The sequence below is a fragment of the Trichoplax adhaerens genome, genomic scaffold (assembly GCF_000150275.1).
Source record: "Trichoplax adhaerens TRIADscaffold_2 genomic scaffold, whole genome shotgun sequence".
In the NCBI taxonomy this organism is placed as follows: Eukaryota; Metazoa; Placozoa; class Uniplacotomia; order Trichoplacea; family Trichoplacidae; genus Trichoplax; species Trichoplax adhaerens.
Window position 1 is genome coordinate 2,286,151 of NW_002060944.1, and position 20,518 is coordinate 2,306,668.

Here is a 20,518-nt window from a genome sequence, read left to right on the forward strand (position 1 = left end):
CCATCAACGGTCCTCGCTGTCTTAAATTGAACACGTAATAACATTCATTTGCAACTTGCAAATTTTTATGTTGTAAACTGTTTTTTTAGTTCATATAAATGTGGAAACTGAAAAGAATTAAATACGCGCTCGACACAGATAGCACTACATATGTAAAAGTGAATACTGCTCTTTATTTATTGCGAAGTATACCTTATTATAAATCTCACTTCAACACATATCGTCATTGATTTAAACTATGCTCTAACGTCAAAATCCATAATTTTTACTCACATAACACATATCGCCACTGTACAATAGTATGATACTGCATCATCGTAATGCAGCAATCATATGAACTGTATACTGTATTATTTAAAACGTTTAGATTCTTTGACAGTAATTACAACTTGCTAAAACTATGTAACGGTTAAATTAACATTTGGATATCTCATTGATTATCGCATATCTTTATTGGCATTTCCGATATATCTTAAACCAGCATATTATAGTATTGCAGTACAAGCATGACCTTACTCAATAAAAAATAGAATGAATACTCATATGATAATGAGTAGCCGCTCTTGAAAGCAAACTGCCTAAACGACTCCCACTGACTTTTTGATTTGCATTACTCTACGAAACCTTTCAGGTAGTCTAGATTATACCTAGAAGATCTCGTAAATTCATAAAAATAGCCTTTCACTAGCCATGCTGTCATCACCCAAACTAAAATTAGACAGCTGTGCCTCTTACCCCACAACCAGGAAGACGTAGTGTGAAGGAGAAATATTTTATCGAATACGCATGCCATAGCTTATAATTATACCATAACCAGGATCACAGATATCACTAAAGAATAAAAACGTACTGGTAATGTAACTGAAGTAATCTCGTATATAATAGACAAAAATGCAGAAGACTGTGCTGTACACTAATACCAGAAGATAATAGAATTAACAGTAAAACTAGCCATACGCATATTATTCAATACTCCACAATAACAAATATTGATTCCCGTCAAATCCATACACTCGTTGTTGGTGAAACTCAAAAAGCAGACTGACCATCCAAAAGCGTGCTGCCGTGTTAAAAATATTACATTCTAATCATCAACCATGAGAACAGGATTTCTCGCAGTATGTTTAGTTGCTCGGTTGTTCTAACTAGTTTCTTGGTTAAGAATTATTTCATGATGAGATTAAGAAAAATCATTACTCACTTGATTATCCCCAATTTATCGTATACGATAATATGTACTAGTACCGATTGAACTCACTTCTTTTCAGTTTTATTACACAGTACAGGATTTTATACGTCTCAGCTTTATAGATTGTACTATTATTATAAAACTAAAAAGTATTCTTTACTCGAACACTAGACGTTTTAGCTAAACGTGTACTTAAAGTCTTCCTATCCTACTCTATTCTAAAATTGAGATAAAAAACTCAACCCTAAAACTAGAAAGCCATATAACTAACCATTTTTTCGTTAATTTTACTTAGTGAGATTCAATGGATACTGTATATTAGACGTTAAGAGGATAGCTAAAGGTTCCCTTTACTCGCAGTAAAAATCACGATTATTTGGCGAAGGATCAGATTTAGATCATGCTGTAATTAACTATTACTACTATCAAGCCACCAGTAAGATCGAACAGATATCTGAGATCATAATGGTAGCATCTTTTAAAACTTATTTACTAAAAATTTTGTAAAAAATGTAACGCTATGGACTATGAACATTCCAAGAGAATCTATTGGATGAGCTAGAAATTAATAAATAAACAATTTAGAGGATTCCGCGCACATAACTTTCCGCGATTTTAGGTTACCGAGGTCAATATTTGACCTCTTACAGCGTCGTTCTTTCACTATTCAGTGGACTATTCCTAATAGTGCATTGTTAAACTCATCTTTGATCGAAATTTGAATCGACGTCTAATACACCTAGTAATCAACTACAGAAAATTTTAAAATTTTATTGGAAGTTAAAGACGAATAAATTATTATAATAAAATCAGGCCTAAGATCCATAAGTAACCTTTTTCCTAACAACATTGAATTGAAGCAAATGTTACTGGAATGATAGATTAATCTCAATCCGATAAAGCAGCAATAAAATTTTTATTCGAAAAATCATTTTAGACTCCTTGAAGATGTTTCAATCTGGAAATCAGTTTACTCTTACTTACTTTTTGGTATCGATTGCCTTGTATTCGATTTCAACATATGGGCAAGTAACAAATAATGCAACAATCCAAAATAATCAATCAGAAAAATCTTGCTACGGACAAGATGGTGCAGCAATTGGGTGCTATCCACCATTTCAGAACGTTGCTCTGAATAAAATTATGTTTGCTTCTGATACATGTGGTCAACCACCTCGTTCTTACTGTGTTCGTGATAGTGAAAATTCAAATCGCCAGTGCTTTATTTGTAACGCCAGTAATTCAGCTACAAGCCATCCAGCTCAATACTTAACTGACTCTGCACGCACATCAACATGGTGGCAATCTAATACCTACGCGATAATTGGCAATCCAAATTCAGTGGTGTTGCAGTTTTTACTGAATAAAACATTTGATATTACTTATATTATAATTTATTTTCGTAGCATGCGTCCAGAATCGTTACAAATCGATAAAAAAACGACATTATCTTCGCCATGGCAAACTTACCAGTACTTTTCTCAATCATGCACTAAAACGTATAATTTACCAGTTAGTGAAATTCGCAAATCGACATTCGCTACAAACAAAACCAAAGTAATCTGCGTTCAAGGCAGTACGGAAATTACACCGTTCACAGGTGGTACGATTACCTTCGATGCCACAGCTGGGCGGGCCGAAACACGGGCAGATTTTCTACAAAACCCAGAGTTGTCTGATTGGGTAACTGTTTCAGCGTTAAAAATCGAATTACGTCGATTAAATACTTTTGGTGATGATAATTTTGGCGATGAAAATAGCTATTTCTACGCAATATCTGACATTGTAGTCGGCGGAAGATGTAAGTGTAACGGTCACGGCGCTTCATGCTATTACGATAATAGTAATACATTAACTTGCAGATGTCAGCATAATACTCAAGGCAGAGACTGCCAAAGCTGCCAAAGTAAATTTAATGATCGACCATGGGCCGCCGCAACAGATTCGGAAGCTAACGAATGTATTGGTAAGTGTTTTACGTACACCCACATATATCATCATAAATCTGATAAATATTGTAGCTGATTACATTATGAGCAATCATTTAAAATGTAATTGATTAAATGATAATAACACGTTGTCCCAAATTTACTAGCAAAGTGAAGCTATCACTATTTTGTAGATATGGTCGTTAATAGTATTTAATAAATTAAATATTAATAGCTTAGCTAGAATTTTCACCCTAAGAACTTGCTCGTAACTAAAAATTTTTTTTAAACCAAAGAGTGTAAATGCAATGGTTTAGCTGAAAGTTGTAACTTCAACCGAACGTTATACGAAGCTACGGGTAGTGGTGGAATATGTGTTGGGTGTCGAAATGGCGCAACAGGCATAAATTGTCAAAAGTGTCTATCTGCATACTATCCTATTGATAGAAATGACCCATCGAAAGGTACTTTTGAAATTATTATTAACAAACGTATCAAAAATTAAAATTGATCACGGTGTAACTTATGTCATTATTCATTTATAATCGTTTAGCATATTACCGATAGATCCTAAAAAATTGTACTAGCAGGGATCATATTTTGATTAATCTCGCTTGCTATTAGTAAAGATATAAAAGACTAAGGTTTTTTATTCCAATGTAGGATGCCAAAATTGCAGTTGCAATGCCGTTGGGTCTCTCAATTCTGTATGTGATTCGATGGGACGATGTCGCTGTAAACCCGGTGTAGCTGGCGATAAATGTGATCGCTGTCAAGCTTTTTATTACAATTTTACATCAGCGGGCTGTAGGTAATTTATGTGTATAAATGTACTACAGTGCTTGGTAATATGAAACAAATAAAGAGGAACAATTTCATTTACGTACATTAAAATAGAATTCAGAACTGTTATTGTAATATTATAAATAAATTATTAACTTTCCTCTTATTCTTAGCTCATGTGATTGTTCAGAAGCTGGGACCAGGGCAGATAGTAGTGATTGCGATAAAATCACAGGCCAATGCCAATGCAAAGTTAACGTTATTGGAAAACAATGTGATAGATGCATCACCTCACATTTTGCTCTCTCGGTTGATAATCCTGAAGGTTGTCAGAGATGTTTTTGTTTTCAGCATGGTACTGAATGTCTCTCAGCCTCCAATTACAAACAAAGTATGATCAAATCTGATTTTCAGCAAGGGTTTGATGGCTGGCGAATAACGGACGATAAAGGAAGAATCATCGTAGGAGATTTTCTAGCATTTAACTGGACGATAGGATCAGTCTCAGCTACAGTCGTTAGAGCTGATTCGCCTTTAGCTTACTTTTATGCTCCTCTAAAATTTCGCGGCGATCAGCGTTACTCCTACGGTAAAAGTTTAAGAATTAGCATCAGTGCAACTGCCCCTAACACCACTTCCTTCATTCTAACATCACTAGATGTTCAGATATTAGGAGGTATCGGGAATTCCAAGCGCCTTGTTTCTTCATCATTAAGCAGAGTCAACCAAAGTCAAATATTACCTTCTAATCAAATAAGATGGTATGATTTACGATTGCATGAAGGTCCGACATACGGTTGGTCTCCATCCTTATCGTCCATCGAATTTCAAAGTATTTTATACAATATCGAACAAGTTATCATTATTGCCAAATTTTCTGGTCTTCTTAATTCCGTAGTCAGACTACATAATGTAACACTACAATCAGCAGAATTAATCAATAATCAAGAACTTTCCTCATCATACATATTAGCTAATTACGTGGAGGAATGTACCTGTGCAAAGCCTTATGGAGGCTTGTCCTGTCAATTATGTGCAGATGGTTACAGGCGTGATCAATTTGGTGGAACGGTTTATACGGAGTGTGTTCCTTGTCAATGTAACAATCAAGCTGCAACATGCAATACTACTATGTGTCACTGCCTCAACCATACAGCCGGAACATTTTGTGAGAATTGCCAATCAGGCTATTACGGTGAGGCCACAGATGGTGGTTTCTGTAGTCGTTGTCCATCAGTGTGCAACCTTAGTAAAGTGGGAGCGGGTGGTGAATGCTTGAAAGACGATCAGAATAAAATCATTTGTACTAACTGTCGTAGAGGATATGCTTACCCGCAATGCATACACTGTAGCGACGGTTACTATGGCGATCCTGCCGGTATTCGCGGCGTAGTAACTCCATGTCAACAATGTCAATGTAATGGTAATATTGATCCGAATGCTGTAGGAAATTGCAACAGAACTACAGGAGAGTGTTACAAGTGCATTTATAATACTGAAGGATTTTATTGTCAACAGTGTCTGATTAATTATTACGGAAATGCTCTGTCACCCCTTAAAGGAAAACAATGTAAAGGTATCGCGTAGCCTAAAAATAATGATTTACAGTTTACAGTTACATACAGCAGAGTAATGTATGGGTATTTTGTTTGAGTACTGCAGTATTAAAACCCCATTATGGGATTACATACGAGCATATGCACATATAATCCATTATATATACATATATATCACATGCATGAAATAGCTTAGTCTGGATGCACGTTAAAAATGACTTATAATTAATTAGTTAATAACGATTATAATCTTTGCCAATTCTAATTTATTTAGCCTGCAATTGTCATCCCTTTGGCACTAATTCATTCAGAAATGCTACTTCACCGTGCAACAGAATTACGGGACAGTGCTCTTGTCGGAAAAATGTAATAAACCGAGACTGTAGCCAATGCAAGGCTAACTTCTGGGGGATTAATTCAGGAGAAGGGTGTATCTCTTGTAAGAATTGCAGCAAAACAGGATCTGTAGGTTGCGATCAAATAACGGGTGACTGTCTTTGTAAGCCAAATGTTGGGGGCGAGCTGTGTGATAGATGTCTACATGGTTTTTATAATTTTTCCATTGAAGGATGCACAGGTAAAAATTTATACGATTGTAGTATACCATTCTATTGTAGACCTGTTCTACGGTTCGTTAACAATTAGCTAGCTCATATTGATACTATTCTGCTACGGTACTGAGTATTCATTATCTCAGTATGTTACAAATCGAAATTTGTAACAAGAAAAAAAGATTAAAACTATTATAGAAACTATACACTATGAGTCTACAGTACTGTTAGGTTAGTCCTCCCTGACATTAACATACAGTACGGCTCGAGGTACGGACGATCTCTGATCGTCAGGAGCAACAGCAATAACACAACATTAGCCTATCTTAAATTAAACGTAACTGAACTCAAACTTTTTTGAAAAGTCAGTCAATTTATATAGAAAATCTACGTAAACATTAATTATAAGTTTTGTTATGTATCCAGCTGAAGTACGGTTTCTAACGTCTTGTCTTTAATTTACTATCTAACATATAACAAGTTTATAGATAATATAAAACTATGCAGTTATCTATTGAAAATAAGTAAAAAAGTCATAGATAAATTATTTACATTACGCTATGTTACGGCAGCTACGCAAAAATTACTCCGTAACACAAGACATTGGCAACTTTTACACTAATAATGTTGACTTTTCAAGCTTGTAGATGCGATCCCTTTGGAATTTATAATACTTCAAATGGAAGACAATGTTTCGAGAACGGAACATGTACTTGCCGATCGACCACCATTATAGGCGAGAAGTGTGATCAGTGTGTAATTAATCATCATTCTTTGCGAGTCTATTCGCCACAACAGCCTTGTCAAGGTAGAAATACGTATACGAATATTCGAATTTTTATAGTATTTCTTTTCTTGTAATATTCTTAATTGAATGTATTAATCTTGTAATAATTAAGTAACATTGTATGGGTATATCCCGTATACTAAAGCATGCTGAAGATATGCTTTAATATAGTATATTTTTACTGCGTAAAATACTAGAATGCGATCAATGCTATGGTCAATTCGTAAAAACTTATGTCAACCAGCGGAGAACAGAGTTGCTAAATCTTCAAGAAATTATCGCTGTTTTATTATACAATCCTACATCATTAATTAACGTCACCCAGTTCGAAATTAGAGTCGAAGCAGCTAATGGCAGCATTCAACAGTTATTAAACGCGATGCAGGTAGTCGTTCAACAAGATATCCAAATGTACACAACGTAAGTGAATGCTGTACTAGTTTCAGCAATTGTGAGCTTAGTAATTCAGACTCGTCTTTAGACTCTGAAAGTAACAGGTTTTATTTAGGTTATTCTTCGAGAACTGCACGCAGAGGCTAGTAATAGAACTGGTCTTATAACATAGATAACCCGTCTTATATACCGTAGACCAGAGACGCTTATCTTATCAATTAGCTCGTACTGTACCGTATACTGACTGAATCACTTGCACAATTAGCAATCATATTATAAATACTGCCGTGTATGCAGGTATTTTTGTGTTTATTTAATTTACGTAAAATTGTTCATCGAGCCATATAATTAATTTCTTTTTGATCTGGCTAGCATATAGTGTAGCCAATCTATCTATTATTATATTTAAATAGGTAATATTATATGAAATTCACTTGCAGATTAAGCAAAATCCAGAACACGACTAATATTGTAAAAGATCGCACAGCGAAAACTCTGGAAGATGTAGCAGTAACCGAAAATAAAATAAAAGTCATTCATGACGACCGAAATATGGTGCTGACAAGGTTTTCCACAATTAGTCAAATGATAGATAACAATTCGGCCTTACTTTTATCCAATACTTCGTATCTAATGGATACTATGAGACAGCTAAGTACTAGTAGTGCTAACCTGACGGAGATAACAAACTTGGCTAAAAAAGCGAAAGAAATATTATATACGAACGAAAAGACAGTTAACAGAATCGAACAACAAACACGAATCATAGAAGCAAATATTAACACCGGAGAAACTCGTATTAATGAGACCAATAAATTACAAAGTAACATTATAGCTGAAGTCGATACGCGAAACAATAGCATGATAAGTCTAGCATCTAAGACAAATGATGATCGAAATAAGGCGGAAATTGCCTATAATACTTCAAGCGCTGCCTTAAATATCGCACGAAATCATCAAGTAACTTTGGCTTCTATAAAAATTCTAGCCAACGTCTCAACTATCGAAGAACAGCTACGAATTGACAATATCTTACTCTCCGATTTACGGCGAAATAGATCAACAATTTTCAGTACGGCTTACGATTCCAATATCACTGAAGAAGTTCATAGAAAAACAGATCGGATTAATTTCAAATTAGATGAATCAACTATGATGCTATCTAGACTAGCGTATATATTAGCGCTTAGTGACAAAACATATTACGACATCTTAAAGACTGCAAAAGACAGTAATGTCACTGTAGATAAGGTGAGAGGAGTGATTGCCCTCTTAGAAAGTGCAGCAACTGGTTTACAAGTTAATATATCACTAGCTCTAGAAAACATACCAGAACTAGCAACAACTGTCGGTATAGCGGAGAAAGAAATTAGCTCAATACAAAATGGGTTAGTACAAGCATATGATTACTTAGACCAATCTATGCGGAGAATACAAGCAACAGTAGAGATAATTGCTCGAGAAAATCAGGTATTTATATGTCGCATTATTTTCATAATCTTCACGATTATATTTTTCGTCGATATCTCATTTAATCGTGCTATTTATAAAATGTATTAACAAATTCATTTTTTATGTATAGACAACCGTCAGTTATGAGCCTGATGCTTCCTCAGTGTTAAGTAATACGTCTGAATTAAGAACAAAACTCGATAAGTTAACTGGCGAAATTCGGAAACTAGCAGATCAGATCAGTCAGTTAAGAACTAGTCAAGCATCCAAACAAGAAGAAGTAGAAGAAATTATTCGAGGGTGTAACGCTGATAGTCAACAAAAGAGAGAATTAGATAACCGTTTAATATCTGGCAATCACGAGTTAGACGATATCGAAAAAAATTTAGCAATAGCTGATAACTGGAATAGCTCCAATTTAAAGGACTATTTGCAACGCATTAATACATTATCTCAACAACTAACTAGGGCAGATGCACGTATTCAAACTTTAAGCCAAGAAAAAGATAGGTTAGATGCCATTACAGAAAGAGCGTTTGTTTCGCTAGCAGAGCTGCGTATACATTACCAAGCCATTAATCAAGCTCAAGCTTCATTATCTCCTATCTGTATTAACTTTCCTATCATTGCTGAAGATCGTCAGGTTCAGGGCCAATAAAACACCTGCTGACTTGCTGCATAATTCAAATATGCAAGTCCTCTTATTTTAGATGACGAAATGTGAGTCGCAAATTATCTGATGTATTTGCCTCTGCAATATTCAATTAGCTTGATAATTGTAATAAAATGAGTATATCGGTAGTAGGTTATATAGGATGCTTTCTTATGTGTTAATGTTATTCACGCGTACGAATGCAGCTGAACATTTCAGTAGTTGCGCGTACTTATACTTATGCCTAAAGTCTATCTTAATCGTTACGGTTATGGAATCACGAACATACAAATAAATAACAGCTCGGGTACGATAGCTGGAACGTGGTTATGACAGTAATGACAGATAAGAGATAATTAGGTCGTTCCATAATATTGTTATTATATAGTGTAACTCAAGTACTTTGAATTCGTTATATTATGTTCCTGGTATTTTAGTAAAATCTTACATTTTGCCTATGGTGTGTTATCTAAGATCTATAAACTTACCAAAATATCTACAATCATGTGGAAATCAGATTAAGGTCTCCCTCTAATGGAAAGTCTTTAGGTATATCTGATTTGAGCACGATTGTGATAATAGTATGATTTAATCCCTGCTACTAATTGCTTAATTACAGTATAACATATACATTACTTAGACGAAATTTTAAATTTATAATTCTCTTTATTATCTAATAAAATAACATTTAATGACACTTAGATATTTATCCAGCGATAAATTACAATTAAACTCATCGAATAATTTCAATTTTCTTTATATCAATTAAGGAAGGGTTACATTTAATTTTACAAGTTTCTATTGGTTAATCGTTTTTATAGTTCTATTATTTTATATAGGCTTACTAGAAGATTGGATTACAGAGATCTCTACATTTCTTTAACCGTAGATGTGAAATATTACTATTGTTTTTATTTTTGGGGGATAATTATAATTAAATGTAATAATCATATATGAATATACATCATTGAAAGGTTGATTATCTAATCGTTTAATTGAGAAGTAATGCAAAGTAATGATAATTAATCACAATAAATGTTTGAACCCAGTTGTATATCGGTATCTATATCTATACTGCTAATCAAAATTATACCTGCCGTTCTTTGTGCAGTTATGGAGTACTAAAACTACAGGACGAGTTTGAGGAGATAATCTCTACGGCGAAATAACACTCGAGTCCATTTCTTGTATTGTACGGCTTACTGTAGGCTATAAATATAAATTATTATAGAAATGCGGTAATTATAATTTCACTTTAACGTTCAAATCATGAGCGGATATTCCTAATTTTAAAGCTTATGAAATGCGAGTTATTAATTTAATTTCTAATGGGATTATAACGGTAAAGCACTAAAGGATGCTTTGCATATATTCATTATAAGAAAGCTGAATACAGTAATGGTTAGCAGCGTTGAACGGTATTTTTAAAAACATCGATCTTAGTCATAGGGCTCTTTTCGTCCGAATGCCATATTAAATGTTTAATCCAATGTTGGATTTAAGCACCTAGCTAGGCACCTTAATAAGCTTTAGCATTTCACATACTGTATACTGTACGCGTTGATACTCACTACGGTAATGTACTGTACTATATTTGAACCTGGTAATTAACAGACAGTACAGTACAGTACGGTACAGTACAGTATATTGTATGGTATTACTATAGTGAACCGTTCATTAATAATACAGTACAGTACTGTACTGTACATACAGTACTGTACAGTACATTAATATTTCATTGCCCACCACCTTTGCTGGGGGAACTCAAACCTAGCAGTACTGCACTGTACTGTACAGTACAGTACAGTACTGTACAGTACGTACTGTACAGTACTGTATAGTATTTTGAGTATCTAACATTGTACTGTAGTATTTACTGCATAATAATAATAATTTTACCTCTATGATTTAACATTTGGTTAAGAGCGCTGAATTGCCTTAGTTGTAAATATGTTTGTTCTGTGCTGTATGAAAGATACCATTCGGATCAAGCCACATCTTTTTCGTCTAGATATACATTACGTCATTGAAGAACAGTTAAATAAAAAGTTTGCCAATAAGGTACCTACTTGACAGTACAGTGCTTTGAAATCACTAACTTTTTCACCATTTGTTAGTGTCCTGCTACTACGTAAAATGTTGCCCAAACCTGCATAATTGATGTTGTATACGTTACAGTATTCTGTAAAACGAATAAATTTCCATCATGATTCTGCTGTTACAGTAATAGAACTTATGAATGATTATTTGAAGTAAGATAGTAATAGCGACTGGTGCTACGGTTTCTCGTAGGTTGTTCATAATGTAGGATTATGTATTGGGGTGTACGATATCCTCTCCATCAGCGATTCTTATGTTTTACCTGGTGATGGATCTTCATTTACATCAGGTAAAGCATTATATTAATTAATGATAAAATGCACTGTAAATATCGTTATCCTTTCACTTTATTTGTTGCACGATTAGCAGGGTTTAATTCATTCATCTGAAATAGTTCGCGGAACTTGCTATGAGACATCGTAAATTCTTTCACCTTCTGTACTCGTACTTCGTACAGTTATTGTAGTATTTAAATTAACATAAACGCTCGGCAAGGCAAGAATTATAAAGATGCATAATTACACCTGTCGTTTGCAATGCACTACGAAATGCTACATTTGCAGATGCAATCGTGCTACTGTACAACCGGACTGTGTATTGTATATATTGTCGAAGCTTGGTATGTGATTACTAAGTATACTTTCTACTTACAGTACTTTTTATAATATAATTGATGGCGGAAAATTGCAGTAAACTGAATCGCAGCAATGCGTTTGTTTGATATTTAAATATACATGTATATATGTATTAATTAATTATGCAGGTTATCCGGCGGAGGATAGGAGGTAGTTAACTTGCTTATTTGCTTTATAGTAAAGTTTAGGTATATTGTTTTCCGCCCTTTCAAAGATGAAATTCTGGTTGGTAGGCTACGTAGCTGCAATCAGGAAGGAATTCATGGTACATATTATATAATTTATAATTGTAAGATGACTTCTGATCTGAGCATATGCATATAAAGTGTATTGATGGTCAGTTGTACGCGTATTTTGTAGTTCAGTGAATTATTCTATAAAGCATCCTAAATATGAGTATATGAATATCAAATATATTCACTGTATGATCCTGATTAAATGGTTCAATTCAATTTAAAAAGTAAACTTGTTATGTTATTTTAGTCTCTTTAGAGTTCTTTGATGAAGTATTTATTCCTCGCGAGATGCTGCAACATCCATCCAGATTGTATCCTAATATTTTTTCGCTTAATTTACGGCAATAATTTAGAACCTCTCTGTGTGTACACTTTAACGAAAAATCATTTTTCACTTATTAGTACTATCGCTTTCGTATTACGATATTCTTACGTTGTTAAGTTATTGCTTAAATCGAAAATCAGCGACTACGAAGAGCAGCTATGGTTATGGGAGTATCAGACTGAAAATCGTATTCATGACCTTTTTATGGATGTAAATAAGGAAGTTAGATTTCGCGTTGTTGACCATATCTTTGCTGATAGTGCTCCAGTATCTGATACTGCTCAAAAGGAAGATAATGAAAATGAAAGTTATGACTGTAGTAAATCGCCTTATACAATTATAGTAAGTGACTTTTCGTTCGGTATAGTGATAACTTTTAATGGATGGGAAAGCAATTCACAAAATTCAGTTTTCGAAAATTAAGTAATATTTGAAATTTAAATTATCAAATATATTGTACTATACATAGGGCACCATCAATCATCCCGGCTTAGGTTTAGTGACTTGGTGGAACAATTGATGCCGTAAATACGCTAACAAACTCTTGTGCTTCAGTCTAACTGTAGCTTGATAGAGACACTCTAATTGCTTTATGTACTATTTCTACTCGCATGAGACTTCTATGCCCTTAAACATACCAACAATCAAATGATTTTAAACAAAGATTTTTATGCATAGTATTTTAAACATCAGCATCAGCCGTGGGGTGAACATCTTACTTTTTTTACCTAAAGATGAATTCGATCTTCGATCCTATTTACTAATCGTTTCATAACGTCATAAAATTACTGCAGCTCATTTATAATTTGTATAATAAGATATATTACAGTATATTCTAAAGTACTACTTAGCTATTTTTTTTCGAATAAAGGTTATATTAAATCGATTTTAAAGCCCAAGAGAAATCGTAATAGTTAATTATTAACAACGCAATTATTCTTCCAGCGGTGGATCTTGAGGTTGGCCCGTGACACTTTGCATAAAATGCAACTTGCGCTTTGCCACTAGTTAATTGACTTTATTGAAGCTTGAACTGTACATACATTAGCAGAGTAATGTGATTGTGTAAAGCAATGCCGAAGAAGTCTTCGGACTCTCCCTTTATGAGGTTGTAGTTGTAACAGTAACGGATCGTTTTGTATCATAGTAGTGTCGTACTATACAGATGTTTAAGTTTACTAAATTGCTAGACACGACACAGGCAAGCACTTTGATAATGTAACATATTGATAATTTGTAATTTATCATTATACTGTAACTTATAACTTATCTACTATAATTATAATTATCAGACATGAACACTACATTGCGGTTCATATTTTATTATATTAGCGTAACGATACACATTTCAATGATTATTCGCGGCACTTCCACGAGTTAATAATGAAGGTTATACATATTACTTAATATTTATATCTGATGACGGCGGAGTAGTGAATTAAGGCACCACAAGCTACGAAGGTATGCCAAATTGCATGAGCAAAGGGTATCCGACCATCGCATTTAAAAAACAGAATTCCCATTACATAAATACCTCCACCAGCAGTAAGTTCCCAAGCGCCTGAATTCTAATTTGGAACAAACAGGTATCGTAAATATAGAAATTCACATAGGAGTAACTAACCGAAATTACATACTGAGAATTACTATATGACTTGTAGTAACGATGATACGGTAATCATATCGAGTTAGAATTTATGATTTTTAATTCAAATCGGTAATAAATCTTACTTGATTTGCATACAAAATAGGAATGGAAGGGACAACTCCAAGAATTACGTACAGTAATGTCTCAAGCAGCTTGTATCTGTGAAGTTTAAATATCAAAATAAGGCAGGAAGTTACAAAGTTTATAACACTGCTACAAAGATTCATGGCAGCACTATTTGCTTAAACTATACATCATTTATTGCTGGTTCGCTTCAATCAGCAGGATGTAGACATAGAATTAATATACAGAATTACAGTGCACTATGATACGATTTTATGGATTATACCTATCTAAAAATAAGTACGTAAACGTAATTCCAAGCATGGCCATAAGCCAAATGCAAACCAACCACTTCATCACATATGTATTACTCAAGGTTTCAGTTAATACAAACCTAAACGAGTGATTAAAAATCTCACCATAACCTAGATTTACTGACAGAATTATGGAAGCTGGCCTTAGAAATCGCATATCAATCATCTTACCAGGGCATGAAGCATGATGCTATAAAAGTAAATATCGTCGATCGGTCCCAGAAATGCAAGAACCGCGATATCATGCTAAAATAAATATGCATAATCTATTAGTCGGATAAATTTCGTTCAAATGATATAACCTAATAAAAACATAGTAAGAGTAAATGCAATAAATTCGTTTAGTTAGAATAGGCTACCTATTGTTCCCAAAGATTAACGAGGAGATATGAAAGCTAGTCGAAGTAGAAAAAAGTAAGATAAGGGCCATTCCATACCACCATGCAATCCAATATTGGTTCTGAGTAGTACTTAATGTTAGCATTTTTAAGAGGGCATAAATAGCTGGTATTATCCACACCTGAAAATATTTCGAAGTCATAACATTTTTTAAGTTAAAAAATACTATACAATCACTAAGGTAATATTTGCGTTATTTTAGCGAAGCAAGCGTTCAGGGCTTAGACATATATATGTATTCCCAATTTTGCAAGCCTATTAGTAAATGGAGAAAATGAAATTTCCGCAGTAGAGCAGTTCTAGTAGTAAAGGCAATAGTATTAAAATCAACTGTAGCACTATGTGTACAATCGTATATTTTACAATTAATTTCCAGAACGTCTTGAATCAAAGCAAATAACTCCGAAACGAAAGATATTTTGAGGATAGCTATTGTGCGTGTATTTCCTAGAGATGAGATATAGGTACTACGAATTTAATTTTGATAATGACACCTGATGCAGGAACCATAGGCACTCCGACTATAGCTGTTAGAACTCATTAATTTACTTGGACAGTAACTCAAATACCAGGCTATCGTTCGGGATAAAGGTTTTGTTTTATTCAATTTAACAAGTACAGTACAGTAACGATATTTAGTAGGACGATGATCAGATGTTAGTAATATTGTTTATTAACGCAGCGCCTGATGAGTGATGACTACTGCTAAGAATTATAACGAACTGAATAACGATTGAGTAACAACTCAACAGTAGATTAAAAGAGTTTAACTGAACAGTCCAAAGGTCTGCAACATCTGATGAACTATGTCCCATTCCCGTTCCATCACATCGTATTATTTTCACTTCACTTCCCGTCCCATTTAAACGGTCTAGATAAGATGCGCAGTGTACGAGCATAGTTTACAGTCAATTTACAATTTGTACACTATTGTGCAGTACGGTAATTTCACTAATTTTCATTAGGATGTCGAGAGGGGATTCACTAACTATGGCAGTATGATAATCTATTATGAATCTGGAATAGTAATTATATGTTATATAACTTTAACAGCAGGTCTAACATATCCCAAATAACTAATTACTGTATGCCTTTAAAAGTCATAATCTGCAAGAGGTTCATATGGCCGACTTTTTTCCAAATGCAGGATGCGTAAAGTAGGTACACTACCAGAGTTTCGCAATACTGTACTGTATGTCATGATCACATTTCATGACAATACTCGTAATATTTTATCACCCTCGGGTATTACAGCATTAGCTTTAACTTAAACTCACACAAAAATCCCGTTTTAAGAACAAGAGGCCTATTATAATTATCGTCTGGTTTAATAGGATCAGTATCGCATTAAATAAAATTATTATTTTCACGACACTATAATGTGATTCTAGCAAAATGCTCATACAGTAGTAATCTAAATTACAGATTCCGAACGCTGACTTACCCCATGCGTTAGAATGTTTGCTGTCTGTTCGATAGTTGTTGCTTGGTAGTGACACTGGCATCCAGTAACAGGAGCATTCATGAAACGTAACCTACAATAAGTTTCCATTATAATTATTATTAATTGATATAGTACAAGAATATCATTTTAAATAGCGGTGCCATCAGTGGCTCTTACTGTACCGTTATACGAATATAGTGTACCGCAGGCAGCACGTCCGATTCTTTAATTTATACCACTATTTATAATTTAATTTACGTAAACTATTACTGTAACTTCCTCTCGATTTACAGCATAACTTTTACAGCTAATCGAGTCAATATACAGTACTTACGCATATTACGGTATATAATAATAATTTAATTTAATTTTTAATTTATCATTATAGCGACATCGACAAGTTGCTGTGGTCCAGTTACCTTTTAACAGTTACAGTCGGTCCCATCTTACATGTACAATACAATTGTACATACACTATTTACAGTACAGTACATCTACTGTACATACACACATACAGCAGACAAGTAGGTGCTGAAATATGGATCCAATTTTTACTATAAAGAATATAATACAACTATAAATATTATTATTACTATAATTCTTAAAATGTACTTGACTTTTTACGGTATATTCAAATTTGAATTACAGTATAGCTAATTCGCTATCATCAATGATGGATGTTAATGAAGATATTCAGCCGTAACTGTACAGTACTGTACAAGTTACATAGAATTAAGAGGTTTTCTTACCCCTACAGTACTGTACTGTATGTTACAGTACGACAGTCAACTCATCACTGTACAGTATAGCGTACAGTACTGTACAGTACTGTAATTATACTGTACAAAGGACTGATTTGGTTTTTGCAAATCAGTGAGTCTGCGCTGGATACGTTTACTATATGTATGAGACTTTAACGCAGAAGCGTGAAAGATCGAGAAGATGCAGTAAAAGAAGGACCATGGCGGCCGATTATAAAGAGCAGACAGAGAATCCACAAGATACGAAAAAGAGAATTACATGCATGAATCAGTGGCCCGAGAATTGTCCGGAAAAAATTGTTAATACGTATAAGCTGTCTTCTGCTGTAGATAATTTAAATTACGTCTGGTTCAGCATACTGTAGTACTATGTCAAAGTACAGTACATACTGTGCAGTACTTGACATTACTAACTAATGTACAGTACTATACTCTGTATTGAAGGAAGTATACACTACAGTAAATTATATAATGCGGTAATACTTCGTATTAGTTAAATTCGTTTTATTAATAATAATAATATAATCTGTGTAGGTTCTTTGTATGGATTTGTCCAACGAAATGAATACAACCTTTTTTAAATCTAAAGGGCAAGTACTATCGCAAGTACTGTACTTTCAGTCATCATGTTTCTATTGATGAAGTAATCCTTATTTTGATGCCTACTTAATGTCCCAGGGTCAAATCTACTGTACTGTACGGTAGTATGCAGATCTCTGCGTATTATACCCAGTTCTCCATACAATCCTATTGTTGATACTGTAGAGTTGAATGTAGCGAATTAATAACATTTTCTTTATTAATCTCTTAAACCGAGCGTCCACAAAATTATAGTTAAGTAATGATTCTAGCTTTCCTTTAAGCACGGTACAGGCACATTTAACGTAACGTATGTGATTTTAGCTCCAGTATGACCGCACTACAACTGGCTAAGAAGATGATAGATATTTTTGTTAATTCAAAACATATCATGAATCCATTGCATCGTTTTGCTGTTATTGCGATGTACGATCAAGCGAATTGGGTTAGCATTTGCATAGCTAAATGAATTTAGTTACATTTATTTACTTATAAATAGCTATTTATACGTATCTAATATGATACTGGAGTTATCTGTAATAAAAATACGGTAGTCATTTAGATAATTAATTATACTAATGTAAGTAGCGAAACTGCGCTAATAATATATGTACAGTAATATACGTATGTAGCATTTTCGGTGTATTCGCTATAATCTATATTTATTATCTGAAATGTAACTGTGATTACTTATTTGAAAGATGTGCGATTTCACGTCCAATCCAGAAACTATCAACTCCGTTCTCCATCATACCAAACCAGATGATGTGCATGAATTTGGTAAATAAATATAAGCCTGTACTTTAAGCACACAATCATATAGGATACCGTACGTTACTATAACGAATCTTGGTCTACAAGCTAAATTAAAGATCGCTAACTGCGGTATTATAGCTGTGCTATAGTCGCTATAAGCGTTTACATTGTATACTAGATTATCACTTTTCAGCTAAATCATTATTATGAGATTCCATTTCTATTTTAAATATTTATGATCATTCAAGATATGACTAGCCTTTTTCAAATCTTGTAAGTTCCTTATTTTCTATCGATGACTTTCTATATTGCAAACATTAATCATAGGTGCTATACAATTTGTGATAGGATAAATAATTATGTAATCGATGTATTTTCTGTATTTCTGCTACATTATTATTAATAACATGCTTTAAGAGACGAAAACCTCAATATTGAAGGCGAAAATGCAGCTCCATTTTACGTAGTAAGAATCATCTTAATTTATGGTCGCTCAATATGCAAGCCCCACCTTAGTAATCAAGAAGTAAGATAGTATGCAAGATTAGTAATAATTATTTGATATAGCATAGCTTAAAAAATACAGCGCTACTCATTCTTTCAAATTTCAGTTACTGACTTATTACGTTAGAGTCTACTTAGTAAGCTGCGCACTGTTACACATCTCTAAATGTTTAGCAAGAGCAATCGGTAATCGTTAAGTTATCCCATCTTGAAGGTATTTCAAAAGTTACTTCGAAACCATCGCTTCTTTCTGGATTTTTTATATATTCATGATATCCCAACAGAAGAAAACAATTGCCAGGTCAGATTATATAGTTATTAAGTATACGCTCTTTAATTATATTACTTAACTACTAACATAAGGTTTTAAATTCTAATAGCTAATTTATGAAACATTGTGCAATCTGGTCAAGTCAAATTCTTACCTACTCGATGTAACCAAAAACACTGTGTTTCTTTTTGATAATATGGCAAAGCTGTTAGCTCACCCAATGCAGCGTTGTCTACAGGACGAGACGAATTATAACTTGCATAGAAATCTATCAATGTAATAAATAATCAAGTATAGCTACCTATTCCTGGATTCTTTCGGCGTTGATAATTTTACGAAATAATCTTTTCATGCCCTACATGCCTAAGCTGATGTAAAAGCTGACTATTGAAGCGATCAACTGTTGAAATTATCATTGTATTAGAAATATTGTCGAGTGTCGATACCGTATTCTATGAATCTTTGGTATAATCGTTTATCGTTAAAGTCGATAAGGTCTGAATGATTATTCGCACACCGATTAGGAAATAATGAGCACAACTGATAATAATAATACCAATAACGTAATTAAATTTTCGAAAATAAAATGATTAGAACTATGAAATAATGCTATGGTTGTAACCAATAAATTACTTAATACGCCTAAATTGTAAACTATCAAGTTTTAAACACGAAAAATGGTTATGGCTTTATCAGCTGTGCACTTCGATGATTTATATATCAATGTAGTTGCGACTAACGAGATTGTTGCAATACATACGTACTAAAACATAATATACGCGCATTCAATTTTCGAAAAGCTATGTCTGTTATGCTTACAAATATGTTAATTTAGCGCAAAGTACTGAATTTAGGATGATACTACTGCACTGTACATTGGATTCTAAGGTTTATACGCGTGTTATTGTCTGCAAGTAAAGTACTATAAATTTACTATACGCACTGTATACCATGAATACGCCTGTGAACTGAATTGTGGCCACGGCGTCATGCGAATTATCAAATATACTGTAATGAGATCTCTGAATCGCCTTTAATAAAGGACATTTGCATGCAGATCCTAATATTCAAGGTGTATCTCATTTCTGAATTAATTGCTTTTGTATACCGGTCATTATACAGTACTGTACTATACGCGTATAGAGAGGATCGCATTTCCAAAATAACGACAATCGTCGTACACAATATCTCA

At 33.8% G+C, this 20,518-nt stretch overlaps 3 protein-coding genes across 3 annotated transcripts; 2 read left to right on the top strand and 1 right to left on the bottom strand.

The window, feature by feature from the left end:
* Positions 1-2,596: 2,596 nt before the first annotated feature.
* On the top strand, positions 2,597-7,218 carry TRIADDRAFT_21436 (uncharacterized protein; the record flags this gene model as incomplete). The annotated part of the gene is made up of 7 exons (XM_002109223.1): positions 2,597-3,155; positions 3,414-3,581; positions 3,781-3,928; positions 4,074-5,476; positions 5,731-6,033; positions 6,648-6,815; positions 6,992-7,218. 7 exons carry the CDS (start codon positions 2,597-2,599, stop codon positions 7,216-7,218), a joined length of 2,976 nt encoding a protein of 991 aa, XP_002109259.1.
* A 4,023-nt stretch (positions 7,219-11,241) lies between these two features.
* TRIADDRAFT_53108 (uncharacterized protein) lies at positions 11,242-13,107 on the top strand (the record flags this gene model as incomplete). Its single annotated transcript, XM_002109224.1, has 5 exons — positions 11,242-11,352; positions 11,584-11,680; positions 12,155-12,176; positions 12,728-12,929; positions 13,057-13,107. 5 exons carry the CDS (start codon positions 11,242-11,244, stop codon positions 13,105-13,107), a joined length of 483 nt encoding a protein of 160 aa, XP_002109260.1.
* An 883-nt stretch (positions 13,108-13,990) lies between these two features.
* On the bottom strand, positions 13,991-16,900 carry TRIADDRAFT_53109 (uncharacterized protein; the record flags this gene model as incomplete). The annotated part of the gene is made up of 7 exons (XM_002109792.1): positions 13,991-14,155; positions 14,319-14,394; positions 14,585-14,692; positions 14,784-14,858; positions 15,050-15,132; positions 16,456-16,546; positions 16,875-16,900. 7 exons carry the CDS (start codon positions 16,898-16,900, stop codon positions 13,991-13,993), a joined length of 624 nt encoding a protein of 207 aa, XP_002109828.1.
* Positions 16,901-20,518: the final 3,618 nt, after the last annotated feature.